The sequence below is a fragment of the Oratosquilla oratoria genome, chromosome 10, assembly GCF_046742065.1.
Source record: "Oratosquilla oratoria isolate Oo_2021 chromosome 10, ASM4674206v1, whole genome shotgun sequence".
Lineage (NCBI taxonomy): Eukaryota > Metazoa > Arthropoda > Malacostraca > Stomatopoda > Squillidae > Oratosquilla > Oratosquilla oratoria.
In genome coordinates this window covers 73,289,345-73,316,445 of record NC_134786.1, presented here as the reverse complement: position 1 = coordinate 73,316,445, position 27,101 = coordinate 73,289,345, and the positions used below count along the sequence as shown (strand labels likewise).

Genomic DNA, 27,101 nt, shown 5'->3' with positions numbered 1-27,101 from the left:
TTGTTATTTTATCTTCAGTCTCCCTGCCTCTCATGATGACGGGTTCGACCGCAGATAAGCCGCTCTTCCTTATCGGTCGCGTGATTGAGAGTGACGACCAGACCCCGTTGGCACCCGGTGAGTATTCCATACCCTTCACTTCAGTGACACGACCCCCCACCCCCACCCCAACCGGGGTGAGATCTAAAAGGGCTGTGTGGATCGGAAGTTTGGTCGCCGACGACCAGGACGGCGCCAAAGCGCAGCTGGGATGAATTTAGGGCCAGACGAGACCTCCGCAAGGTTAAGGTCCCCGACGGATGATAACCCTTCAAACTTTAAACTTAGAAAAATAAATAAATAAGCAAATAAATGAAATAGAATAAAATACAAGGGAGTGGCGCAAAGGGAAAATCCGGGTGGGGCGGGGGGCGGTGATCTTGACATCAGAAGAGAACTCTGAATTCAGAGCATATTTGATGGCGCTCGAAGGAATAAACTGAGAGATGGCATGGACACGTGCAGAGGATGGGCGTCTGCCCAAAAACGGCCCTTTCCACGGCGAAGAAGGCCGGTTGAGAGACCCAGGAGAAAGTAGATGGAAGGTGTTGGAGGGAGGAGAATGAAGAAAGAAGACTAAGAACAAGTGGAGAGAGAACTATGAGAAGAGACTGGCTAACGGAGGAACCTAGCAGGCTTGTGACGAGATGGCGAGGAAGGGCATCGGAAAAAGTTAATCAGGTGGTTTTTATCGTAGTAGTGCGGTGATGGCGCCCCCCCCCCTCAACTGAATGGCGCAAGACTGAATAAAATTTGTGTAAATAAAGGAGTTATAACACTGGGCTTCCACGGGCTTCACCAGCACCCAACGTTGATAGTTCGTTTGAGTAAAAACGACTTCGGTTACGATATTTTGTTTTTCAGAATTCCAGGTATCAAATAATATTCCCGTCATATATTGTAAAGTTGAATGATGAACGAAGAGATTGTGAACCTAGACGAATGTGAGACATACTGTTGAAATGTTCTTTGAGAACTCTAGATTTCTGTAAACGAAGTCATATTCTAGTTATTCAAATGGAGGTGGGATGTGCGAGGAAATTTAGCCCAGTGTGATAACGTCAGCGTTACTGTTGCGAAGGCGATCAGGATTTTGTTCACGAGTCTTCGATCTGAGTGTAAGTGATGTCACTTACGACAGCCAAAATAAAGAACTTGGTCGTAAAACTCAGCTGACGGGTTGACTGCTCGTGCGCAAAGAAATGTTGCTTCGCCGTTGTCAAGAGGGCTTCAACCTACTCGGCGGTCCACGTGACGGACCTACGCTCGATGGGTGACCGCAACAATAAGTCTTAATAACGAGTTTGCTGGGTTCACTCCAACCAGATATGATGACAGTTGCCTCTGGCAGTGTGACGTCATAGTGACGTCACGGGATCAGTGATGGGCGTCCCCGCAGGACCCACAAGGGAAACAGTAGCTCACGCAAGACTGACATGGCGTGACTGTGAATGACGCCGCGCGTTCCTTAATTCGGATTTTTAAGAACCTCGCGTCACGGACAAGGACAGGGCAACCGGGAAATCGTGGAAGTACACCAGGACTGTGCAAATATCAACTTTAGTCTCTGAGTGTCTTTTCCGTGCAGAAGGAGGTATACTCTAATAGAAAAGGACGTGTCGAATACTCTGTACCAAAAGTCACGTGGACATAAGAACAGTAGCTCGGGATTTTTGCAGTCCAATATACCTGAATCCCTGACTAGCCCTTTCGTTGCACAGGGAAAGGAGTTTCTCTCGACCGAATAAAATCGCCTGGTGACCGTCAGAACAGACGTGAAGGGCGTCAGTAGCAATGAATAGATTAGTCTTGAAGCGACGCCAGGGTGATGTTGATAGAGCCGTTGGGAGGGGAGGGAAGAACCCGTATTGCAGATCGATAGCTGTAAATTAACCTTTAGATTAGCGCGTCGTGATTGGTCGCCAATAAATTGGGATTCATCCCCAGTCACTGTGCTAGTAGGAGGACTGACCTACTTTTTTTCTATTTACAATAGACATGTATATTAGTTTGTCTACATAGTTACCACCTCACTCGTTCATGTTTATGTAATTTTTGAAGAAGAAAAAAAATCGCTGCGTGTAAAGACCTCAAGAAGGTGAGAGCTCTACACCAGGAGGGGCTTAGCTGCGGTTGAACCCTTAAAAAAAAAAAAAAAAAAAAAAAAAAAAAAGTGTTCGGATACGCTGGGCAGGCGACTTCGGGAGCGAGATCGGAGCCCAACACGCCAAAAGTAGACCCATGAGTTCCCTTTTTTTATCGACTCTCAAAACCTTTTAAATGGTGACGTCATACCATAGTGTACTCGATAAGTTCTTGGATACCGAACAAGACAAGGAAGACTGGTTTATCGTGGAAAGGATTAGCAGGACCAGTATGTCATTGCGTGTCATCGTTTGTTCCGTGGCTTTTTTTGACCAAGGGATTGCGATGGACAAATTGAGCTGGTATAGGCTACAGTGGCGCCGTGCCCACCCCATGCATGCAGCCAAAACCTCAAAACCAGGGAGTCAGTCACAGTCTTGGGGTTGAACTAAGAATTATATTTGGAAATTTGTTTATCCATTTATTGAATGGTTTTTATTTAGCTTCCATGTTTAGGCCATCGTAATGTCTATTGTCAGTTAACGAACCACTAGAAGATGCGGGACTCCACGGCCGAACAGAGGACACTACCACTATTATTATTATTATTATCATCACCATCATCATCATCATCATCATCATCATCATCATCATCATCATCACGACTGCGTCAACCCATGCCTCGGTTCTCGTGCACACCACGGTCTCTTGTCTCCTTCCGTGGTTACCATCTTCGGCGTCCAGTTAGTAACACGTTTACTCTAGGTACCATCCTCCCTTCTGGATACCTGCCCTACCCAGTTCCATTTATTTTATTTTATCGCGTCCACAATATATATATATATATATATATATATATATATATATATATATATATATATATATATCCAGTTCCGAGTTACTGAGTTTATTCCTGACCGGTTTCGCTCTATGCTTCTTCAGAGGAATGTGACTCTGGAGTGAAGCTGGCGGTATACATAGTCTGAGTAAGACCGCGTTCCCTCCTTGGAGGTGGGTTACGTTTGGTTGTACAATGTAACCCACCTCCAAGGAGGGAACGCGGTCTTACTCAGACTATGTATGCCGCCAGCTTCACTCCAGAGTCACATTCCTCTGAAGAGGCATAGAGCGAAACCGGTCAGGAATAAACTCAGGAACTCGGAACTAGACCCGTGACTTCTTTTTCCACCTTCATCAACTTGTCACAATGTACCAACATTATATATATATATATATATATATATATATATATATATGTATATATATATATATGTATATATATATATATATATGTATATATATATATATATATATGTATGTATATATATATATATGTATATATATGTATATATATATATGTATATATATATATATATATATATATATATATATATATATATATATATATGTATGTATATATATTCCTAACCTGCTCTTTTAGCTAGGTTGCACTTTTCCTTTCCTTCAGTGTATATTTGTCTCGAAGTTCACTGACTGACTTGGACTGTTGTAGTGTTGTAGGTGTTGTCGCCAACATCTCAGCGTTTCTATCCAGGTGTACAGTACAAAATGGGTATATAATGTGGGACTTCCTGTGTCATAGACTTGTAATGGTTGTAGTAGTAGTTGTAGTGGTGGTAGTAGGTTGAGGAGGAGGGGAACTGTCACTAGGTTATTTTTTATGTGAATATGTATTATTTATAATATAATGAATAGATAGATAAATAAGTAATAAAATGTGTCAATGGATTTTGAGAAAGCTCCTTCAATGTGGCGGCGGCGGCGGCGGCGTTTTGGTTTTGTAAGAAAAGAAAAGCTCTTGGCGATTTTGTTCAGCCGAAAGACCAATCAATCAACCAACCCACTTTAGACTCAGTTGAGTTGAGTTAATCTAGAGCAGCGTACATACTACACTTACCTTTACCCTTCTAGTAATAAGATATCAGTTAGGGTTTGCTGGACTGCTTAGCCCTGACTACAGGGGGTGCCCCTAGGTTCGGAAGAGGTTGGGAAACGCTCAAGAGGGCCTATACAGTAGTTTGTTTGTCCGCAGTCACCACGAGTGTCAGCGAGGAAGAATAAGATCAATAAAGTGGCATTGCACCTCGGTGAAGGGGGTCATCATCACCTTGATACTTTATCGCCATCGACGACTGGACGTTGACACGTCAGGAGCTTAGGATTCTATTTTTAATTGTATGTTTATTTTCATTCGTATTTATTTCCCTTGCAAAGCGTGCACAAGGGACTGACATCGTCAGTCGTAAAATTTCTAATTGTATTTATTTTATTTTATTTGTTTATTTACTATTGTTCTTGTATTCATATCTTTATACTTGTGCCTGTTGATCCGTTGTATTATTTTCCATCATTTATTTATTAGTTTATTTTACTCATGTCTTTGCTCGTTTATTTATGTTCTTGTTCCCTCTCTTGCAGACATTTGCCCGGCCCCGCCACAATATTGATTGATTGACCTTGGGAGGAGGAGGAAGAAAAGGTGGTCCACCCCACCGGGCGCCCACCCTGTGACTGCGCCCCAACTCCGGCCGGCCGGCCGCTCGCTCGGACAGACGACCAAGTAAGTGGGTCATTCTATGCTTTGGGAGTGGGGGAATCTATTAGTTGTCCTGGCGATTCGGGCACACAGGGCAAAGGTGATAGCCTCATTTGCAGCAAACTGCTTCCTGACACAAGTATCTCACCTTTTATATCACACACACAGAGCGTATGCACACACAGCATATGCACACACTCACAAGTCTGTGGACGCCTGTAGATTGTGGTACATTACATTTGGAATTGGTGGTGAAGAAACTCTGGCGGAGTTCTTGGCTTTATTTCTCTAAGTTAAGATCTAACTACAAAATACACGGCAAGCCCCCAGCAAGGCTCAGAGGCTTGCCAGAAACATATTCTAAGTATATTTTATAAAGGTTGCCAGTCATGAAATAAGGAGGCTGTTGCCATATCAGTTGAATGAAAATTTGGAAGGTTCGGTCCGACGTGGAGAGGCGACGGCAGATGTAGGTGGCTGACCCGAGATGCGGCTGGGGCCATTGTTCAAGGTAGAGGGCTTGACCTGAGATCCCGAGAATTTATTGTTCCTCGGACGGGCGTAGTCGGAAAGGTCGGTTAGCATGGTCAATGAACAATGCACATTCCCTTGCGAGATGGTAGTCTCGTCGACAGTAACATCTTGTAGCATATGTGTGAGTGCGCGGGAGTGCACGTTAATCATCGAAGGGAGACACAGCTACGTTGAATATAGATATGATAACATGCCTAATACCTACTCCTGAGTGTGGTAGAGAGAGAGAGAGAGAGAGAGAATTTTCTGTATGGTTGACCACAGACGCACTAAAAGAATAATCGAACTCATGTAGTGCGATATGATGTTACCCAAACTCCCGCATTCCCGTCCTCATGTATTTTGGGGCGCCTAGGCTCCTACTTGCTTCCAATTTGGACCGACTTGGTCACTGACATGGCACCTCTGTACACTCCCTGCCAGTGTCACTTACCGACGGTAATGATAAGTAAAAGTTAACCTCCACTTGGGGTGGAGTGCCATGACTGCCAAGTGCCAAGCATATGGCGGTGGTGCAAGACGGAGAAGGGGGAGAGGTGCCGTTATGAGTTCTAATTCTTATGAACCGCCAAGTGCTTGCATGCGATATGTCTTCTCCATTTTTTCCTTGAAGTATGAAAAGCATATATATGCATACATACATACACGCACGCACACACACACACACACACACACACGCACATACACATGCACATTCTAGTTTTCCTGCTTCCAAAACAGAAAAATATATAGAACATTTTAACCGCAAAGAAACACTAATGTCTACACACGCACAGTGCATCAACACACACGCACACGAACAAGCTCAAGTACTTTTTCGTCCCACTTATAGTACGAGAATGTGTACAGTATTTCTGTGTACCTGAGCATGGAAGCACGACAATGGAACAAAGTTAGTGTTGCAATTCCCGTAGAGTTTTGTGTACAATCGAGAATCGACTACGCGCTCCTAATTACCTCTTTTCGTGCAAGACAAATATTTGAGTTCTAGTTTGTCTCGCCGTGCCCCGGCTTTTCACATGTTTATCTTCTATTTGCATCGGAGAGCTGCCTCAACACTTGAACCACGTTCCGTCTTTAAGAATTCCCTTACACTCTTTACTTTATATTGACATAACCCATATGAACCACTTGTATTTTTTATTAAGGCTTCATCAAGGCCATTCTATTCATCTCTAGGGTGATGCAACCCTTTATTGGTATCAAACTAGTTGAGTCTACAATTAACACTAGCACTTATCATTGGTACAATAATGTTCTGTACATTAGTTTGACCGCAAAACATGAATCACTATTCATACTACCCGGATAAGATTACAGCATCGATTCAATCCTCACAATGAGCATTTTTCCTTCGGCTGAATAAAATCACCTGGTAACACCGAGAATAAATGTGATGCAAATCAATATTAGTTTAACCCTTTTGCTGCATAGGGGATTCATCTTGGTTGGACTAAGTCATCTGACGGCAGCCAGATGACATGTGTAACATGTCCGCCGTGTCATACACATCTAAATATCGCATGTTAAATTGGGTCGCCCCTGTATAAAGCGGATCCTACACTATCAATATTATTGCGCAATATTCCTATTGTACAATGTTACTGATGATGAAGAGATGGTATTGAAGAATGACACATTATATTAAAGACATAAAAAATGACATAATATATTAATGACATCAAATACCACTCCTAGACCGTCAATTATATTGTACAATACGGAATATTGCGCAATAATACTGATCACGTAGGGCCCGCTGAAAGCGCAAAGTGGCCCAAAACATCCTGTAAGAAGATATACAAAGTTGAACCAAAACTAGCATGTCACTTGTTGGATCCCCCTGTCGTTGTGCGTGCATTTCATGTTTCCTACAATTAGATTTTTTCTTGCACATATGCATGCATAACACACGCATATATATATATACATATGTGCACACACATATAGATATACAAGTTCATGTTTATGCATACATACTACTTATGTGTAGATACATATGATTGTACAAAACTCAAAATCACTAGTCGTCGATGATTCATATTTTTTTTTTCAACATTATCAATTATGTTATCCGACGATCAATATGAGTATTTATTAAAAGAATATATTGGCGCGGTAGGAGGGCGGTTGCAGACTGGCATGGGGGCTGGGCAAACAGACAAACAAGCGAGGGAGGGAGACGATTTAGTGCTAGACTGGTTCGCGCACACGGAAAGTGCTCTGATATTGTAAACAGATGTCTTGTGGGGTCGGGCGGGGGCGTCATGTAGTTCTGCAAAGACCCTTTCTCGAGGTTGTCGCGGTCTCGTCAGTGATTTTGCTCAGTTTTTGGGCTGAGGAGAACCTCGGGCTGCTGAAGGAAGGTGAATTGAAGCTGGCGGTGAACCTCTTTACCTCGACAGGGCATCTTAACTGATTTTGTTTTAGGTTAATTAGTTCGGACGAGTCGATTTGACTTCGAGGAAATGGCGGCGGGGGGGGGGGTGCCACACGCCAGACTCGGTCTCAAAATAAAGCTTATAATTTCATCCTAGTGGCTCGTGTCTTCTAGGAAGCTATGGTGAAGGGGGGTGGGGGCGTGTGCCTGCGGGTCGCTCATTGACGACGTGGAACGAGTTCATGGTGACCTCTTAGGCCCTGTTCACACCATAAGAACATAAGAACATAAGAACATAAGAAATAAAGGAGACTGCAAAAGACCATAAGGCCTACACTAGGCAGCTCCGTATCCATCACCACCTGTCGTCCCCATCCATAAAGTTGTCTAATCGTTTTTTAAAACAACTGATAGTTTCAGCGCTTACTACGTGGTTGCTAAGTTTATTCCATTCATCGACCACCCTATTTGTAAACCAATTTTTGCCTATTTCCTTCTTAAATCTAAATTTGTCCAGTTTATACCCATTACTGCGAGTCCTGCCCTGTTGTTTTATTATGATGACCAGCGGTCAGAACCGCGCGGAAACCGCGGCGGTGACACATAGTCAAGGAAAAACCGCGCTGTTGTATGTGAGCGCCTCCACGAACTTACATTATAATGGAGCCGCGGCGGTTGAAACCGCTAGTGTGAACAGGGCCTTGAGCGTCGCGTAAATGGTCGACGACGGCGTAAACGTAATAAACATACACTCACAGACTCGCTAGTTTCGCGGGAGACACCAACGCCAGCCATTTTAGTACTTAATAGTGAAGTAAATTTTACCTCCAGGATTGCCAGATTGGCGTTTTTAATGCCTTTTTTTTTTTTACTGTGTTTGGCAGGAAAATTTGTTGGGTGGCTTTTTTTGGGATTTGGCATTTTTTCTGGCGTTTTTAAATACCCGGTCGTGATAAGAGATCATTCTTTTACTTGCATCAAGTTGCAAATGTATTTCTTTCATCAATGAAGCCATACTGCAGTTAGAAAGGCGCCTTCCTCCCACTCAAAATACATTCAACAAGTTGTCAGCATCAAGCCCAGTAAAGATTCTTAATCAGTTAGAGAGGGCAAAGTTTCAAGATCTCCCCTTCCCACATTTCATTCAAAGTAACTTTGGTAAAATTGAAGAACAGTACAGGGAATTTTGGTATGTAAAATGGGGTGAGGAACCTGTGTTCAACGGCAAAATACCACAAGACAGTGCAGCCTTTTGGGTTGGTGTAGGTTCCAAAAAGGCAATAGGCTCCCACCCTTTCATAGAAATCTCTGAATATGCACTTTCATGCCTAGTGCCCCTGTCAGTAATGCTGTGGTTCAAAGGGTGTTCTCACATGTGACTTATGTCAAGAACAAGTTAAGAAACAGGATGGGAGTAAAAATGTTATATGCAGTTATCCGCATCCGCACTCATCTACATTTCAGAGGGAAACGTTACAAAGATTTTGTGCCCAGCCAAAGGATGTTTCAGTTCTTCTCCAGTGAAAATATGTATGAACGGAGTGGTTCATCAAACATTTCTGAATCTGATGATGCATTTGATTACATCTAGACTCAATAGAAAAGTCACAAATGTATCTTTTATCTATATATATCAGTCTCTAGGAGGCTGTTTTATAAACTGCTTTAATATATTGTAGAGGATACCAAAAATTTTACTTAGGAACTTAAACGTAATGTATGGAGTAATACATTTTATTTTAGTTGTTAACATTTTTTCTCCCTCACATAATATGGAGTATATTTTATTTTGCAAGTTCATACCTTTCTTTCCTTTTCACACATAGTGTAAGTAGATTTATTTCACAGGATGGTGGTTCATTACAGTACCACTAGAATTATACATGAATGATATAAATTTATCTTGGTTATATCATGTGGTATTGGCTAGTCAACAGTAAAAAATATTTTTCATGTTGTAATTGTAGTTACACACATTATTTTCAACTACACATGTAAAACCAACATGCAAAAAATAATCTTAGAAAATGTAATTGGTGGCATTTTTTGGGGGCATATTTTAAAAACAATTTGGCAGTTTTCGGCAGCATTTTGTCACAAGTTGGCATTTTTCCTGGTAGAAAACCTGGCAACCCTGTTTACCTCTCACCTCGCAGACACGGAACGGATTGAACTATGGACTTCCTAGAAAAGGCACACGCTCGCGCGGGATAACCGGTTATTTGTGGGAGGGGAAGAGAAGTCTGTAGGAAAATGAAAAGATGGTTGTGTATAACAGGGGGCGATTGACATTAAGTACTTTAAGGGATATCTAGTTTCTGTGACGTGACTCAGGAAGCATGGGCAGGAGTGACGTCGAATTCGAGGCCTGCTTCACTAGTGGTGAGGCGAATTATTTTTGGAATTAATCCACCTGGGTTTGGCATGTCGACTCTCTTGGAAGGTCTTCCTCGCCTCTCCTCTCTCGCTTTCAGTTGAATAAAATCACTTGCCGGCAGATAATAAGCATGGAATCTGTTTAAGTAGAGGGAAAATAAGCCTCTTCACTGCCGAAGGGGCCCCACGACTGATTAAAAATCTTCTGGCCGCAGGCAGAGTAAAACATGTTGGCCTTGGCGGAGGAAAGGGGGAATGTTTGTGTGAAGCAGGAATAAGGTAAAGGGACGGGCGAGGACAAGGAAGATTGAAAGGTGGAATTGGAGAAAGTGAGGAAGAGAAGGAAAACTGATATGAACGACCTTGTCAGTTTGCATAGGTAGAAGGGAAAAGTTGACGAAAAAGAGGAAGTAATAGGAGGAGGAAGAGATGGAGAAGGAAAGAGGGAAGATGGCCATCGATGCGTGCAAGGAAAGGAGACACGTTTGGAAGAGCCTGGGAATGAGGAAAGGAAAGAAAAACGAGAGCGACGACTACGACGACGAAGCCAGTTCGAATCTGTGCGAACTGTGTATGAGGGGGGGGGGGCGGTTGTTTCCTCTGTATAATAGTTTACGCCGTCGGCAGGGGAAGGTTAGGTCACGCTATCTTAGCAGCCCCCCCCCCCTCTTTTGCTGAATGAGATCTTGCTTGCAGCCAGAACAAACCTACCAAATCAGTAACATTGAGGAGGATTAACTTCGCCTTTCTTAGGTCGTGTTAGGTTACCTTAGGTCAAGATTCAGTGAAGCAAGGTTAGGGTTATTATTAGGTTAGGCTAGGTAAAGTTTGCCTTTCAAGTAGGTTAGGTCACGAGGAGAATGGGGCGCAGGCAGTAAACCCACCATGTAGATATTCTCTCCACAGGTCGAAAATATGTTGTCAGACTCAGGCTAACACTGCTGGTTGTCAGAAAGCAGGGACCCCAGTCGCTAACGTCACTACACCACAACCTCAACTCCCTGGCACCGGGGCCAAGGAGCCTCATTGTCACATAACTTGCAAGAAGTAGGCCCCCACGGGCCCCAAATTGGGGTGGACCCCTCACGTGACCGCGTCACCTCGTTTCCTCCGGGATGGCTCCTGTGACAAGGGAGGGAGTGAGGGAGGGAGGGTTCTGACCGTCGCTGGAGAATAGGAATTGAGGAGGAAGAAAGGAATAATGTCAAATCAAGGGCCGAGGAATGAAAGGAACCTGAAAAAGGAGATAAATTGTGTGTGTGTATGTATATGTATATATATATATATATTACATACACTCACACACACACACTCGGTGGCGTAGTTGGTAGAGCTCTGAGCTGCCACAATAGTGGCCCGCAGCTCATGGTTCGAATCCTGCCCAGGGCCGAAATTATTTCGGTACCGCTGCGCTTCGGGTCGTTACTCTGACTCTCGTGGGCGGGGAGTTGGGTGTGTGTGTGTGTGCAAGGTCATAGCATTACCCATAGATCGGACCTACAAGCTCTGAGCTCTCTTCCAGGAGGGAAATAGCTGTCGATCACGAGTCCAACACGTGATCCAAAGACCAAGTGAATACACACACACACGGTCGGAGCAACACGTATTTTCGGAGCGCTGGATTACGAGCGAAAATATAAACAAGAAACGATCAGCGTAGGCCTTGTTGTTTATACGCGGAGTGGTAAGGCTGTGCATTTGTGGTGAAACAATGTAGGTCGAAATTGTATCTCCGTTACTTTCTTTTTTCATTTTTTTTTTTTTTTTTGTTCTTAAAAATGAAAACCCCTAAATCCAATGACGCAACTAAAAGAAGCCTGGAAGAAACAAAAATCGAAACTCCACTAGGAGTAGTGAGAAAAAAATCATGCTTCGCTTCAACACCAAGAGAATACCAAAGATTAGACGTAAGTAGATTTTCCGGGTTTGAAAGAGAAGGAAATGGATTACTAAGAGTAGAGATGGATAGAGAACCCAGATACAGGAACATAATGAGGAGTAGAGATCTAAGTGATATCGTAGATGAACTATTAGAACTTAAAAGCGAATATAAGTAATAAGATAATGTACCAGGAAGTACCAAACCTAAGGAAAGCCAACGAAGAAAACAATAGGGAGATAGACGAGTTGAAAAAGGAATTAAAACAGCTTAATTAAGGGTGATAATGAGAGGTTGAAAAGTGAGGATAATAGTAGGAACGAGGCTCTGAAACGAGAAATTAAAAGTCAAATGAAAGAAGTGACTGAAAAGGCTGGAAGAAAAAAATAAGGAGAATGACCTACAGGAAATAAAAAAACAGTGGAAAATTGAGCAGGAAAGTCAGGAAATATCCCTAAAGAAAATAATGGAACAACAAGTAAAAGATAACACAAAAGAAACTGTAATTCAGGTTATTAAAGAGAAAAGTAACCTAGTTAGGGACACAGTGGATAGAAAAAGGTGTATAGTAGTCTATGGCATTAAAGAAAAGCACAATGTACCAAGATATCAGAGGGAAAAGGAAGAAAAAGAGATTGCCAAAGAAATACTAAAGGAGTTACAAACAGATGAGTTAGGCTGGGACCGAGAAATCGAGGAAACTCATAGAATGGGCAGGTACTCTAAAGATAAGCAGTATAGACCATTAAAAGTAAAACTTAGATCGCAATCAAGTGTAGAAGAAATTTTAACTAGAACAATGAGATTAGCAAGCAGTGAACAGTACAAAAATATATGGATAAAAAAAGAAATGAGTGAGGAAGAAAAAGAGAAAGAAAAGGAACTTAGGAATGAGGCAAATGAAAGGAATGAGAATAGAACTGAAAAAGAAAAGGAGGAGTTTTTTTTTAGAGTGATAGACATGAGGCTGAGGAAAAAATACATAGTCATAGGGAAAATGGAAACAAAGAAGACAGAAGGGGAGGAGGAGAAAGGAAACTAAAAATAGCTTACACAAATATAGACGGAATAATCTCAGGAATAAAAGAATTAAACGATTATCTAGTATTAGAAAAACCAGACATAATGGGAATTGTAGAAACCAAATTAAAGTTAATACTAACACCCCACACTGTGGGACAAGGTGAATATAACTGTTGGACAAAGAATAGAAAGAACAAACAGGGTGGAGGAGTTCTAATTTTGGCCAAGAAAGATATAACTGTAACAAAAATAACTGAAGGAAAAAATAATGTAGAATCAATTATAGTACAAGTCGAAGGTAAAAAAATGAAGAAAAGAAAATTTGCAGTGGTATATGTACCTCCTAAAACACAAGCCTGGACAGAAAGGGATCACGCCGAGTTACTAGATGATACAAAAGAAGAACTAATTGAAAAACTGAAGGATGGAGGAAATACAGTAATTATGGGTGACTTTAATTCAAAAGAAATATGCTGGGAAGATATGACAGTGAAAGGGGGAGAGAAACACTGGGGCAATGTACTCCTAGACTTGACCATTGAATACACAATGACCCAGTGGATTAGAGAAAATACTAGATATAGAGGAAATGAAGAACCCTCAAAATTGGACTTAATACTTATGACATAACCTGAGATAATCGAAAATATTATTTGCAAAACTCCGATAGGAAAAAGTGACCACGTACTAATAGAAATGGAATTGAAAGAACAAACAGACCAAAGCAAAAATGATAAACATAGAATAGGAAGACCTATGTATAACAAAACAAACTTTGAGAAACTTAGAATATTCTTTCGCAATGCAAACTGGGAAAAATTCCAAAACGAAGATACTGGGATAGAAGAAAAATGGAACATACTAAAAGAAATTTATAATAAAGTGAACAAATTTGTACCACAACAAAAAATGGAAAAGGCATACATAAAGAACTGGTACAACAAAAGATGTTGTGAAGCAAAGGAAAAAAGAGACAAAGCTTGGAAAAAATGGAAGAGATAAGAAACAAAGCAAATGGCAAACATACATCAAACTAAGAAAAGAATATGTAAAAATACGCAGAGATGAAAAGAGAAATTATGAAAAAAAGATAATAGACAAATGTAAAGAAGAACCCAAACTATTTTACAAATATGTAAATGGAAAACTGAAAAACAAACAAGAATTAGAAAAACTGTGCCAAGATAAAAAGGAATTTACAGAAGAACTGGAAATGGCTGAAATAATGAACAACCACTTCAGATCAGTATTCACAATAGAAAACTCGCCTAACAGTGAAGTTAGAGAGAGAGAATTATCCCCAGCAATGAAAGAAATAAACGTAACACAAAAAGAAATCAGTGATCAAATTAAAACCCTGGATGTCAGAAAATCACATGACCCAGACAGATTAGCAAACTGGATACTGAAAGAATGCATGTAAGAATTAACTGACTTAAAGAAGGAAAAGTACCATTGGACTGGAAAAAAGCAAACATTGTACCAATTTATAAGGGAGGTGATAAGGAAGATCCATCTAACTTACATACCGGTCTCACTAACAAGCACAATAGCAAAAATTTGTGAAAGAGTGATCAAAAACAGATGGGTTAAATACCTGGAAGAAAAATCCATACTGAACCCAAATCAATTTGGATTTAGACAAGGGAGATCCTTTACAACAAATCTGATCTGCTTTTACTCAAGATTAGTAGACATAATACAAGAAAGAGATGGATGGCCAGACTGTGCTTTTCTGGACCTGCAAAAGGCATTCGATAAGGTACATCATAGGAAACTAATAAATAGATAGAGTCCAAAGGTGGCATCAGAGGAAAATTATTGGAATGGATGAAAGACTTCCTGATTGGGAGGAAAGTGAGATTTGTTATTAGAGAAAAATTCTCCAACTGGGAAGAAGTAAAAAGCGGTGTCCCGCAAGGATCAGTACTGGCCCCGATCATGTTCGCTGTGTATATTAATGACATGAATGAAGGCTGGAGTGCTATATAATTTTTTTTGCAGATGATGCAAAATTACTTAAGAAGGTAAAAATGGAAGAGGACTGCAACTCATTGCAACAAGATCTGGACACAATATGGAATTGGACTCAAAAGTGGGAAGTAAAATTCAATATTAAGAAATGCAGTATAATGGAATTTGGAAAGAGTAGAAACAGAATATCAAAAGATTACAGAATTGGGGAAGAAGAAAAAAAAAACTGAAAAAGATCTTGGAGTGATGATTGGAAAGGACATGAAACCAGATAAGCATATAAATAAAATGTTCAGAGAAACCTACAACTTATTGAGAGCAATCAAAGTGGCATTTACTTATATGGACGAAGAAATGATAAGGAAAATACTAACTACACTAATAAGACCAAAACTTGAGTACACAGCATCACTTTGGACACCCAGTACCAAAAAGAATATTAAGAAACTAGAAAGATTACAAAGAGCGACAACCAAACTAGCACCGACACTCGCCGAACTAACATATGAGCAAAGACTATCCAAATTGAACCTACCAACTCTGGAACAAAGAAGAGAAAGAGGAGATTTGCTAACTATCTACAGAATAATGAAAGGAATGGAAGTTTTAGACAGGAACGACCTATTAGTGTGGGAAAACGGTAAAACAAGAGGACACGGAAAAAAATTGAAAAAGGATAGTTATAGAAAAAACTTGAAAAGGAACAGTTTCCCACACAGAGCGATAAATACATGGAACAAATTAGACAATAAAACAGTATGTGCTAACACTATACAAGATTTTAAGATAAAACTTGATGCGGAGAGATACAAAGACGGGTCACCACGAGCATAGCTCCCCTCCCGTATATTACAACTAGGTAAATACAACTAGGTAAATACACACACACATATATATATATATATATATATATATATATATATATATGTATTATATATATATACACACACACTCATACATGTTGATACAGATGTAGAAAAATGCAGTATATTGTTAATGGTACTACTCCGATATAGTACTCACTCATACTGTTTTGTTACAGTTTAACATTATTTTGTTGTTTGCTTAATGCAATGTTCCTTTTGAATGGTGCTCAAATATTTGGACTCAATGTTCCTATGTGTACAAACATTTCAGTTATATTAGCAAAACTATAACAATGTTTATGTGTCACATGTGTACTGACTGGTATTACTCATGAGTGTCTCTGGTCCCCTCAACCACCTATGTATGTTTGATGAGGACCACAATGGAAATAAGCGTTCATGCTTTCTGTGTTATCCTCGGCAATTTACATTTATTATTTCGAACTATGTGTTCTTGTCATTATTTGCACTTCATGTACATTGATTTATTGCCAAATAAAGTCTATCTATCTATCTACACACACGCACACACATATATATATATATATATATATATATATATATATATATATATACACACACACATATATACACATACTAGACCACCCATGACCCGTTGGGTCAAATAAGATTTTTAATTATGCGTTGTTGATAAAATGGTCAATAAAAGCTTTATTAAGACAATGAAGTAGATGAAGGCAGTGACTTCATAACTTATAAGAAGTAAAATGCAGAAGATTGTGATGTCATGTCATCGTTGCTTGCAACACTACGCATCATATGATTTGTAGGGTTCGTAATATTTGAATAAACTCATTATGCCTCATAGATGCTAACTCAGGAGTTGGCTATACTTTTAAATACAGAATATGAACAATTTATAAGTATACTGTATATAGATAGATGTACCGTATATATGTATGTTGGGTCAAATAAAATTTTAAATGATACATTGTTATAAGAAGTGAAATGCAGAAGATTGTGACATCATGTCGTTGCTTGGAACACTACTCATCATATGATGTCGTGACACCATGTCTCTTCTTCTGATTGGGTGGTCCTCAGTTGTGACGTCATATCTCTTCTTCTGCTTGGATGGTACTCAGTCGTGATGTCATATCTCTTCTTCTGATTGGCTGGTCCTCAGTCGTGATGTCATATCTCTTCTTCTGATTGGCTGGGTGATGGTTTCAAGGAAGCAAGATAACAAATAAGATAATCAGAGTATTATATATACATGCATGAGAAATTGCATAAACTCGGGATTCTAAATATGCTGAAAAACCACAAAGGAAAAAGATAAACTGATGACCAAGTGCTTTCGTCTATTCAGACATCCTCAGGGTATCCTGAGGATGTCTGAATAGACGAAAGTGCTTGGTCATCAGTTTATCTTTTTCCTTGGTGGTTTTTCCACATATATATACATATATATATTCATATATATATATGTACATATATATATACATATACATATATATATATATATATACTGTATATACAAGCCGCGGGCTTTGCCCTCCCCGGCTTCGCCGGAGGCTTGGCTGCGCAAACAGCGGCCTACGACCGCAGCTTTCCGCGCTCTAATCCCTCGTTTTCCCCTTCGGCCTCGGGGCGGAACCCCAACACGGGATCCCCAGCACGAAGAAGAACACGAAGTAGAATGCGAAGAAGAAGAAGAAGAGGAACGCGAAGAAGAAGAATACCACCTGACCCCGACTTACCCAAGCGCTTTTTCAAGAATATTTTTAGGACAAAGTGTCACCGTAATACCACCTGTCCCCGACTTCCACAGCATTTTTTAGAATAATATTTTCATTTAGACTTATATATGTGTGTGTACATATATACATATGTATATATATATATATATGTACATATATAATGTACATATATATATATACTGTACATATATGTACATATATATATACAGTATATATATATATATATATATATTATATATACTGTATATATAGACATATATATATATATATATATATATATGTGTGTGTGTGTATATATATATATATATATATATATATTATCAACCACAATGCACTTCAATTCTAAGCCATCAACATCAGACGAACCGTGGAGGCGCATGCAGAAATTGAAACGTGGTATGCCCGAGGACTCGAACCCATGCGGCCAGAACATTATCAGTGCCGTATTGACTGTTAGACCAATACACCATCAAGAGAGATATAAGTTGAGCGCAACTTTTCTTATATATTTGTATGCTTGAGTTACACATACATGAAAGTTTGCGTTCAACCCATCTCTACTATGATAGTACATTGGTAAGTATACAAATGCGGGAAAGTATTTGTACAACAGTGAATGGGTCCCAGTGATTAGAGATACATTTTTATCAACCACAATGCACTTTAATTCTAAGCCATCAACATCGAATGAACCGTGTAGGTACATGCAGGAATTGAAACATGGTACACCTGAGGACTTGAACCGACGCGCCGAGAACATTACCAGTGCCGTATTGACTGTTAGACCAATACACCATCAAGAGAGATATAAGCTGAGCGCAACTTTTCTTATGTTTGTATGCTCGAGTTACATATACACGTAAGTTTGCGTTCAACCCATCTCCACTATGATAGTGCATTGATAAGTATACGAATGCGGGAAAGTATTTGTACAACAGTGAATGGGTCCCAGTGACTAGAGATACATTTTTATAAAACACAATGTACTTTAATTCTAAGCCATCAACATCGGATGAACCGTGGAGGTGCATGCAGAAATTGAAACTAGTATTTGTTTCTATTTATTACCCTTATTTTTCTCCCAGTCAGGAAGTCTTCCATCCATTCCAATAATTTACCTCCGATGCCACCTATTGATTCTATTTTTCTTATCAATTTCTTGTGTGGTACCTTATCAAATGCTTTTTGTAGGTCTAGATAGGCACAGTCTGCCCATCCATTCCTCTCTTGTATTATTTCTATTAGTCTCGCATAGAAGCAGATCAAGTTTGTTGTACATGATCTTCCTTGTCTAAATCCAAATTGATTTGGATTCAGTATAGTTTTTTCTTCCAGATGCTTAACCCATCTACTTTTGATCACTTTTTCACATATTTTTGCTACTGTGCTTGTTAGGGAGACCGGTCTGTAGTTAGTTGGATTTTCCTTGTTTCCTCCTTTATATATTGGTACAATATTTGCATTTTTCCAGTCTTGTGGTACCTTTCCTTCTTTGAGCGAGCATTTGATTATATTGTATATTTTATCCGTAAACTCTACGTATTCTTTCAGTATCCAATTTGCAATTCCATCTGGACCATGCAGTTTTCTGACATCAAGGTTTTTTATTTGGTTGCTGATTTCTTGTTTATTTTTTAGTGTACCCTTCACATATCTGTAAAATAGTTTTGGTTGTTCATTGCATTTTTCTATTATTTCTTTTTCATAGTTCCTCTTTTCATCTCTGCATATATTTACATATTCTTTTCTTAGTTTGATGTATGTTTGCCATTTGCTTTTTCTTTTTTCTTTTTTTCTTTTTCCTTTTTTTTTCTCTCACTTTTTTTTTCTTTCTTTTTTCTTTTTTCCAGGCTTTGTCTCTATTATTCTTAGCTTCTACCTTTTTTGTTGTACCAGTTCTTTATGTATACTCTTTCTTGCTTTTGTTGTGGTACATATTTGTTCACTCCCTCATTATAAATTTCTTTTAGTATATTCAATTTCACTTCCATCCTTGTTTCATCCTTTAGGAATTTTTCCCAGTTTGCATTTCAAAAGAATTTTCTAAGTTTCTCAAAATTAGTTTTGTTGTACATTGGTCTACCTATTCTATGTTTCTCATTTCTTCTTAGGTCCATTTGTTCTTTTAGTTTGAATTCTATTAGTACATGGTCGCTCCTATTTGTGTTTTCTAATCTATTCTGTCCACAGTTTCAGGTTCTGACATAAGTATTAAGTCCAGTCTTAATGGTTTCTCGCTGTTTCTGTATGTGGTATTTTCCTTTATCCACTGAGTCACTGTGTATTCAATGGTCATGTTGAGCAGCATGTTGCCCCAGATGTCTAATCCACCCTTTACTCTCATTTCTTCCCAACACATTTCAGTAATTTGATTGCATTTCCTTAGGTGGATGTTTCGGTGTATATATGTACTATATAGTAAAAAAAGTGTTCACATACACAATGTAAATGTGATAATTTGTAGTTAACAGTCAAGCATTTGTGTTATGAACCCTGAAGGTATGATTTTCTTCCAGTATGGCGGACTTAGAAACTACAGAGATGGGGTTCTATGTGAACACAACTACTTTGCCTCCAGATGAACCCAGCAGGATGGATGAGCAGGGATGGGTCCCTGTTGACACCTTCATTGGAATTGTCCTTGCCTTCTCCTCCTGCTTCCTCATTGGCACCTCTGTGATATACAAAAAATTGGCCCTACAGGATATTGAGGTGAGTGATTGTGGAAGGGATGAGTCAGGGATTGGGGATGGGAGCAAAATATATGGATATAACCACTTTGCTTTTGATGGACTAGCAATTGTAGTAAAAGCAAAAGAGCCACCCAGTGACTCGGAACAATAGCTAGGCAACTGCAAGAAATTGCATTATCCCAAGATCTATAAGGGGATAAGAATATATTGGATCACTTTCACTGTGTGTTTTAATATGTTATTTTGTAAGTTTCTGTGTGATTTCATTCACATTTGAAAAGTATGGTTGAGAGATTTGTTTCTCATGACCACTATAGTAAATACAATCTAAAGTGAGCCCTTTGGTGTGGCCCAGGAAAACCTGGGGAAACCCCTATTTTTGAAACCTCTAGCAATTATGTGCACATGATGATCTGTCTGTTATTCTGGATGTTCTCTATTTGAAGGAAAAAAGTAAGAGTAAAATTTCCATTTTTGTTTGGCTAATGCAACGTTGCTGCCTGAGGTGCCCTGGACGTTCATATAACTACCACCATGGAAGATACAATTATGTTGTAGCCTGGCATCCTGTACAGCCAAGCAAAAGAGGTTACACACACACACACACACACACTAGGTATAGAAATGAAGAAGAACCATCGAGGCTAGACTTAATAATTACATCTGAACCTAGAATAGTGGACAAGATTGAATATAAAACACCAATAGGTAAAAGTGACCACATATTGATTGAACTGGAACTTAATGAAGAAAAATATATACCTCAAAAACTGACCACAATTCGTTCAGAAAAGTTGGTCGAAAGTTGAAATGTTTGATTAAAAAAAAAAAAAAAAATCCCATTTAAGATAATGGAAATATGATTAATTCATTACAAGCCTGAGATGAATTACATATATAAACAGAAATACATTCACATAAATTATATATAGTGTAAAAATGTGCTTCAGCTTCCTTCCATAGATTCCTCACTTTATATTTATATTGCAGGCAAGTGGAGCTACACGGGCTGTGGATGGCGGATATGGTTACCTACGCATCCCAAAATGGTGGCTTGGCATCACACTCATGGCCCTAGGTGAACTCACCAATTTTGTGGCCTATATCTTTGCTCCTGCCATTCTGGTAACACCCCTTGGGGTGTTCTCCATTGTGTGCACAGCTGCCCTCTCCCCATATTTCTTGAAGGAACGACTGGCCCTTCTGGGTAAGCTTGGGTGCATCTTGGTCCTTGTGGGTTGTGCAATTGTTACCCTCTGTGGCCCAAAGGACCGTGAGATCTCAAGCATGGATGAACTTCAAGCCCAGCTTCTTCACCCCGGATTCCTCATCTACGCCTCCCTTGTAGTGACTGTCTCCTGTGTGCTGATGGCTCTTGTGCCAAGATATGGGCACCGTTATGTAATGCTCTATATCACTATATGCTCCTCCTTTGGTTCCCTCTCAGTCATGTTCTGCAAGGGAGTTGGCCTGGCCCTCAAACAGACCTTCAGCTCCATAAATGCCTTCACAAACTGGGCCACTTGGGTGTGCCTTGTGGCTCTCATAGCTTGCCTCCTAATTGAGACAGTGTACATGCAACGGGCCCTTGACATTTTCAACAGCTCTGTTTTCATGTCTGTCAACTATGTCCTTTTTACTTCTTTAGTCATTGTGGCCTCCTCTATCCTGTACACTGAACTTCGGGAGCTTGGCTGGAAGAACATCCTCCTGACTATTTTGGGCTTTGTTGTCAACATTGTTGCTCTCTACCTCCTCCACCTGGATAAAGAAGGCAACACTGACCCTGACATGAATGTGGGTGAAAATGATGAAAAGAGCAACATCGAGGATGAGGAAACTGCTTCCATCAAAGGTGTCAGTGTTGGGAAGTCCCTGGCAGCAGTCCAGCCAAACCAGGTAGAACAACAGACCCCACTTTTGACACCAAAAGCACCTGCGTCTCCTCTGGCAGGTCTTCAGCTCCCTTCTTCCATGTTCCGAGAATCCAAGTCAAACAGCTGTATGTCTCTCATCAGTGAGGCAGGATCACACACAGGTGTGGGTGAAGACCACGAGAAGGTTGAAGTGCCTACATACCGTCCCCATTACACACGCCAGGACAGCAACAGGGGGAGTACAGGGCGTGCAAGCACCAGGAGTGTTGCCAGTTCGATCAGTGGAGATGTAAGCAACAAAGGAAGTATAGGCAGTGGCACCAAGGGTGCCATAAGCTGCAACAACAATAACATCAATAACAACAACATGAACAAGAGAGGAGGGAGTGGTAGGCAGTGCAACAGCCATGCAAGTCATCACCGGACGCCTTCAGGATGTCTCTGCGAGATTCCTCTGATAACTGAACTCCAGTCATCTTCGACAAAACTGAACAGTACCTCCAACAACAATAATAACAATAACAACAATAGTAGCAGTAAAAACAGTAACAGTAGTTTCTCAGATGTGACAGTATCCCTTGGGGATGGAACAGCCGAGAGCTTCGATGACAAGTCTGTTGTTTGACCGTCAAGCGCCCCAACACCAGCCATTTCTCCACCACCATCTGTTGAAATCTAAGGTGGTTCCTAAAGTGAACTTTCTCCCTTGTTGCACCATGCTCTTGACACATACATAAAACAGGAACAGACACAAAAATTTAAAGTCATGAAATTAACATACAAAGCTTACCCAGATTATCAATATTTATCCAGTATAGAAAGTCACAATCTTACTTCATACAACAGAATGCTATTATGCTTTACAAGTGCTTGCCATAAAGTCACAAAAAAGTGCCTATGTATAGTATATTGTGTGCTTTTGGACACAAGTGAATTATGTCTTTCTATGACTGCCTCCAAAACCTGAATGCTGTGTGGTCAGTTGACCTCATGAACACCTTTTTTGCATGTGTATTTACCTAATATTTACCTAGTTGTATTTTACGGGAAGAGAGCTATGCTCACAGTGACCCGTTTTCGTATCTCTCCACATCCAGTTTATTCTTAAAATCGTGTATAGTTTTGGCATTCACTGTTTCTCCATTTAGTTTGTTCCAGACATCAATCACTATGTGGGAAGCTATTTTTCAGGTCTCTTCTGTAGCTGTCTTTCATTAGTTTCTTTATGTGTCCTTTTGTTTCTCTTCTGTCCCACTTTAATAAGTCATCTCTATTGAGAATTTCCAACCCTTTCATAATTCAGTAAATGGTCAACAAATTGCCTCTTTCTCTTCTCTGTTCCAGTGTTGACATATAATTTCTCCAATCTTTTTTTGTTTATCAAATTTGACAGTGTAGGTGCCATTTTTGTTGCTGCTCTTTGGATTCTTTCTAATTTTCTTATGTTTTTCTTTGTGCTAAGTGCCCACAGTGTTGCAGCATATTCTAGTTTGGGTCTTATCAGTGTAACAACTATTTTTTTACCATCTCTTTATCTATGTAGTCGAAGGCCACTTTCATTGATCTTAATAAGTTATAAGTCTCTCCAAATAATTTGTTGACCTGTTTATCAGGTGTCAAGTCACTTGAGATGATTACTCCCAGGTCCCTTTCTGAATCGACTTTTTTGACTTCTTTGTTTCCAATTTTATATTGACTCAATACTCTGTTTTTGCATTATCCAAATTCTATACTACTTTTCATGTCCTTGTCTTCGACTTTTATCATGATCATTTCTACAATACCCTTGCCCTCCGCAATTTTTGTCACATTCAAGTTTTTCTTGGCCGAGAACATGATTCCTCCTCCCTGTTTCTTGTCTCTGTTTTTAATCCAGCAATTGTATAGACCTTGTCCAACATTGATGGGTGGTATTGCACACCTTAATTTAGTATCCACAGTTCCCATTATGTCTGGTTCTTCTTTTAACAGGTAATTATTAAGTTCATTTATTCCTGAAATTAACCCATTGATGTTAGTATAGGCCACTTTTAATTTTTTCCTTTCTCCATCTTTTTTTTTTTTCTTCTGTCTTTGGTTCACCCATTCTGATGTACCATTTTCTCAGTCTCATGTCGATTACTCTCCAATAGAATTCCTTGCTTTCAGTCTCCATTCTCTTCGCGTATTTTTCCTTAGCATCATCTTTTAGTGTCTTCTATTTTTTTAATTCCTCAATGTGTGTGCTTAACCTAATTGTAGTTTACAGGAGAGGAACAATGGTTGTGGATTCCAGTGTGTCTGTGTTTATCCAATTTTAGAATATGGGGTGGGAGTCATGCTCACAGGGTTGTCTTTTTTGCCTCTAGTCATCAAATATTTCTTTAGATTAATTTACAATGTTGGCTAGATATATTTATAAACACAGGTAAGTACATTTAGGCAAATACACATACACATATTAAATCGGTTAGCCTTTTGGCTAGATATGTATATTTATAAACACACACAAGTAAATACAATTAGGCAAATACACATACGCATATTAAATCAGTTAGCCTGTTGTCCAAAATCTTTTGCAGAAAACACGTGGACCTAAGAAATCAGTCATATTCATAGTCACTGAGTTAGCCCATATATCACTCACATTTTTCTAGAGTGGTATGGAGAGCAGGGCAGTGTAAAATAATGTTCTATATCTCCTGTATTTATACACTGAAGAGGTCACTATGAGCATAGCTCTCATCCCATGAAATACAACTAGGTAAATACATAGACACACACACAAACACAATGTCTATGTCTGTTTGTCTGACCCTCTTTTGTTTATTCAGTCTGTGACACATTGGACTAGAGTCCTGATCCTCCCATAAACTAGGAATGAAACACACACACACACACACACCTTTAAAGGGTCAAAGTCAAAGCACCCACATATACAAAACCCATTCAACTACCCCCTCATGATTATTTTTTATATGCACAAGTATTGTAAGAGTGGTGAAGTTTTCAATTGAAAAATTCAGATGGTAAGAATGTTATTATTTTTAATGGCTTTATTGTTGCTCTGCTGTGCATTTGTCTTGATGTTGAAATGTTTTACAAATAACCCCTGTTGTCATCAGTCTAATAAGGGCTAGGCAAGGATCCACAGTAAATTAAGATGACAATATTGCCATATTCAATTAATTTTGCCATTAGTATGGTGGTATTTTGAAAATCAATCCCAACCAGTCCCCTATTCAACCCAACTTCAAAGGCTTCAAATTTAGAGAATGATATTGTCATCTTAATTATCAAGATTCTAGTGGTGGTGTTGCTGTTGTGGTGATAATTTGTAAAGCTATTAAATCTGTTTTATCTAAATGTATTATGGTGGAAGGATACTGTATGTGTATCCTTCAGGGTTACTGTAATTGTATCACATATGCAATGTACTCACACACACACACACAAAACAAACTAGACACTGCAAGATACAAAGGCGGGACATCACGAGCATAGCTCCCCTTCCCGCAAAATACAACTAGGTAAATACAACTAGGTAATAAATACACACACAGACACACGTTGTTGGAGAGGAAGTCTAGCAATTGAGCTCCAACTCAGTACTTTGTCAATTGGATCAGGTAAAATGACATGTTGTTTTTGAGGATGTAAGGGCTGTGTTTTCGAGTGAGCAGTAAGGTATCAAATCCAGTACTTGAAAAAGTATAGTTTTTGGCATGAAATGGAGGAAAGTAAAGAAGAAAAAAGAATTAACGAACCAACAAAGAAAGAATTAGATATGAGTAGAGTGGAGTCACCACTAGGGGTAATTTCAAAGAGAATGTGAATAAGTGTCACTCCAAAGATGACTCAAAGGTGGTAAACCAATGTTTTTTTTGGGCTTTCAGAGGGAAAGGGGAGCAATAAAAAAAAAGTTATGGATACAGAAAGAGAAACTAGTGCTAGCAGGTCACTAAGGAATTGAGACATCATTGACATGATGGAAGAATTAATTTATTTAAAAATAGACTACAGAGTTTTGCACATAGAGATGACAAAGTTATGTAGAACTAACAACAAAATAATCAGAGTTGAATGATCTAAAAAGTGAACTAAGTATGATTAAAAGAGAAAATGAAAGGAAAACGAGAATAGAAACAAAAACAAAGAATTAAAAAAGAGGTCAAAGAACAATTACAAACAGTGACCAAAAAAGTGGGAGAATCAATCAGAGAGATGGATCTCATTGAAATAAAAAATCAGTGGGAACAGGAACATGATAATCAAAAAATCTCTTTCAAAGAAATAGTACAACAGCAGGTAGAAGAGAATGCAAAGGAAACAGTGATTAAGGTCATCAAAGAAAAGGAAAACTGGGTGAGAGACACAATGGATGAAAAATGCATTGTGGTTTATGGTATCAAAGAAAAACATAATGTAGAGGTAGTCCTCAACTTACGACTGCAATTGGATCCGACTGATCAGTCGTAACTCAATTTGGTTGTATGTCAGACATGTATTAAATTCCCATAGGAAGAGAAGACTCAAAGTCATAATTTACCCACATTTTCTCATTTATACATTATATATATATATATATATATATGTATATATATATTGTCATATTTAAGTCATATGTAGTACTCTGAACGTGTCTCTACAACACGTTTCTCTAAACATCATACCATTTCATATTGTTAAGTTAGGCTTAAATCAAACTTAGAATATTAAAGCTAGTACAATTGGTTTAATATTGAAAACATAAAAATAATACAGTAATACTGAAAAATACAATTATGTACAGAAGATGTTGAAGAAGATAGAAAACATTTGTGGAAATACAAAAAGACAATTTAAAACAAAGACACAAACAAAACTTAGTCGCTGCTTGGATAGCTGGTGCTAGGCTGTGGATCATCTGTATCAGCTGTTGGTATGGTGGGAGGAGGGGTAACAGTCGGTAAGGTGGCAGCAGGGACAACAGTAGGAGTGTCTGGTGGAGTTGTGTGTTTCATAAGCATAGTAATCTTCGTTTGGATTGATTGCTTTTTCTCCCTCTCTCTCTCTCTCTCTCTCTCTCATAAATTTCACGATATGTACACACCACATCATTTATCATCCTTTCAA

General features: G+C 39.3%; 1 protein-coding gene across 6 annotated transcripts in view; it reads left to right on the top strand.

The window, feature by feature from the left end:
* Positions 1–26,410, top strand: part of LOC143029300 (uncharacterized) — a 203,612-nt gene extending 177,202 nt beyond the window's left edge. For 5 of the 6 annotated variants that reach the window (XM_076192040.1, XM_076192039.1, XM_076192042.1 and 2 more), the window contains 3 exons: positions 4,564–4,705; positions 19,954–20,149; positions 21,121–26,410. In XM_076192040.1, coding sequence (XP_076048155.1) covers positions 19,955–20,149; positions 21,121–22,632 — 1,707 coding nt within the window. In that variant the 5' untranslated portion in view covers positions 4,564–4,705; position 19,954 and the 3' untranslated portion in view covers positions 22,633–26,410. Of the gene's footprint in view, positions 1–4,563; positions 4,706–19,936; positions 20,150–21,120 lie in introns of all 6 variants that reach the window. The other variant, XM_076192045.1, reaches the window with a different exon arrangement.
* Positions 26,411–27,101: the final 691 nt, after the last annotated feature.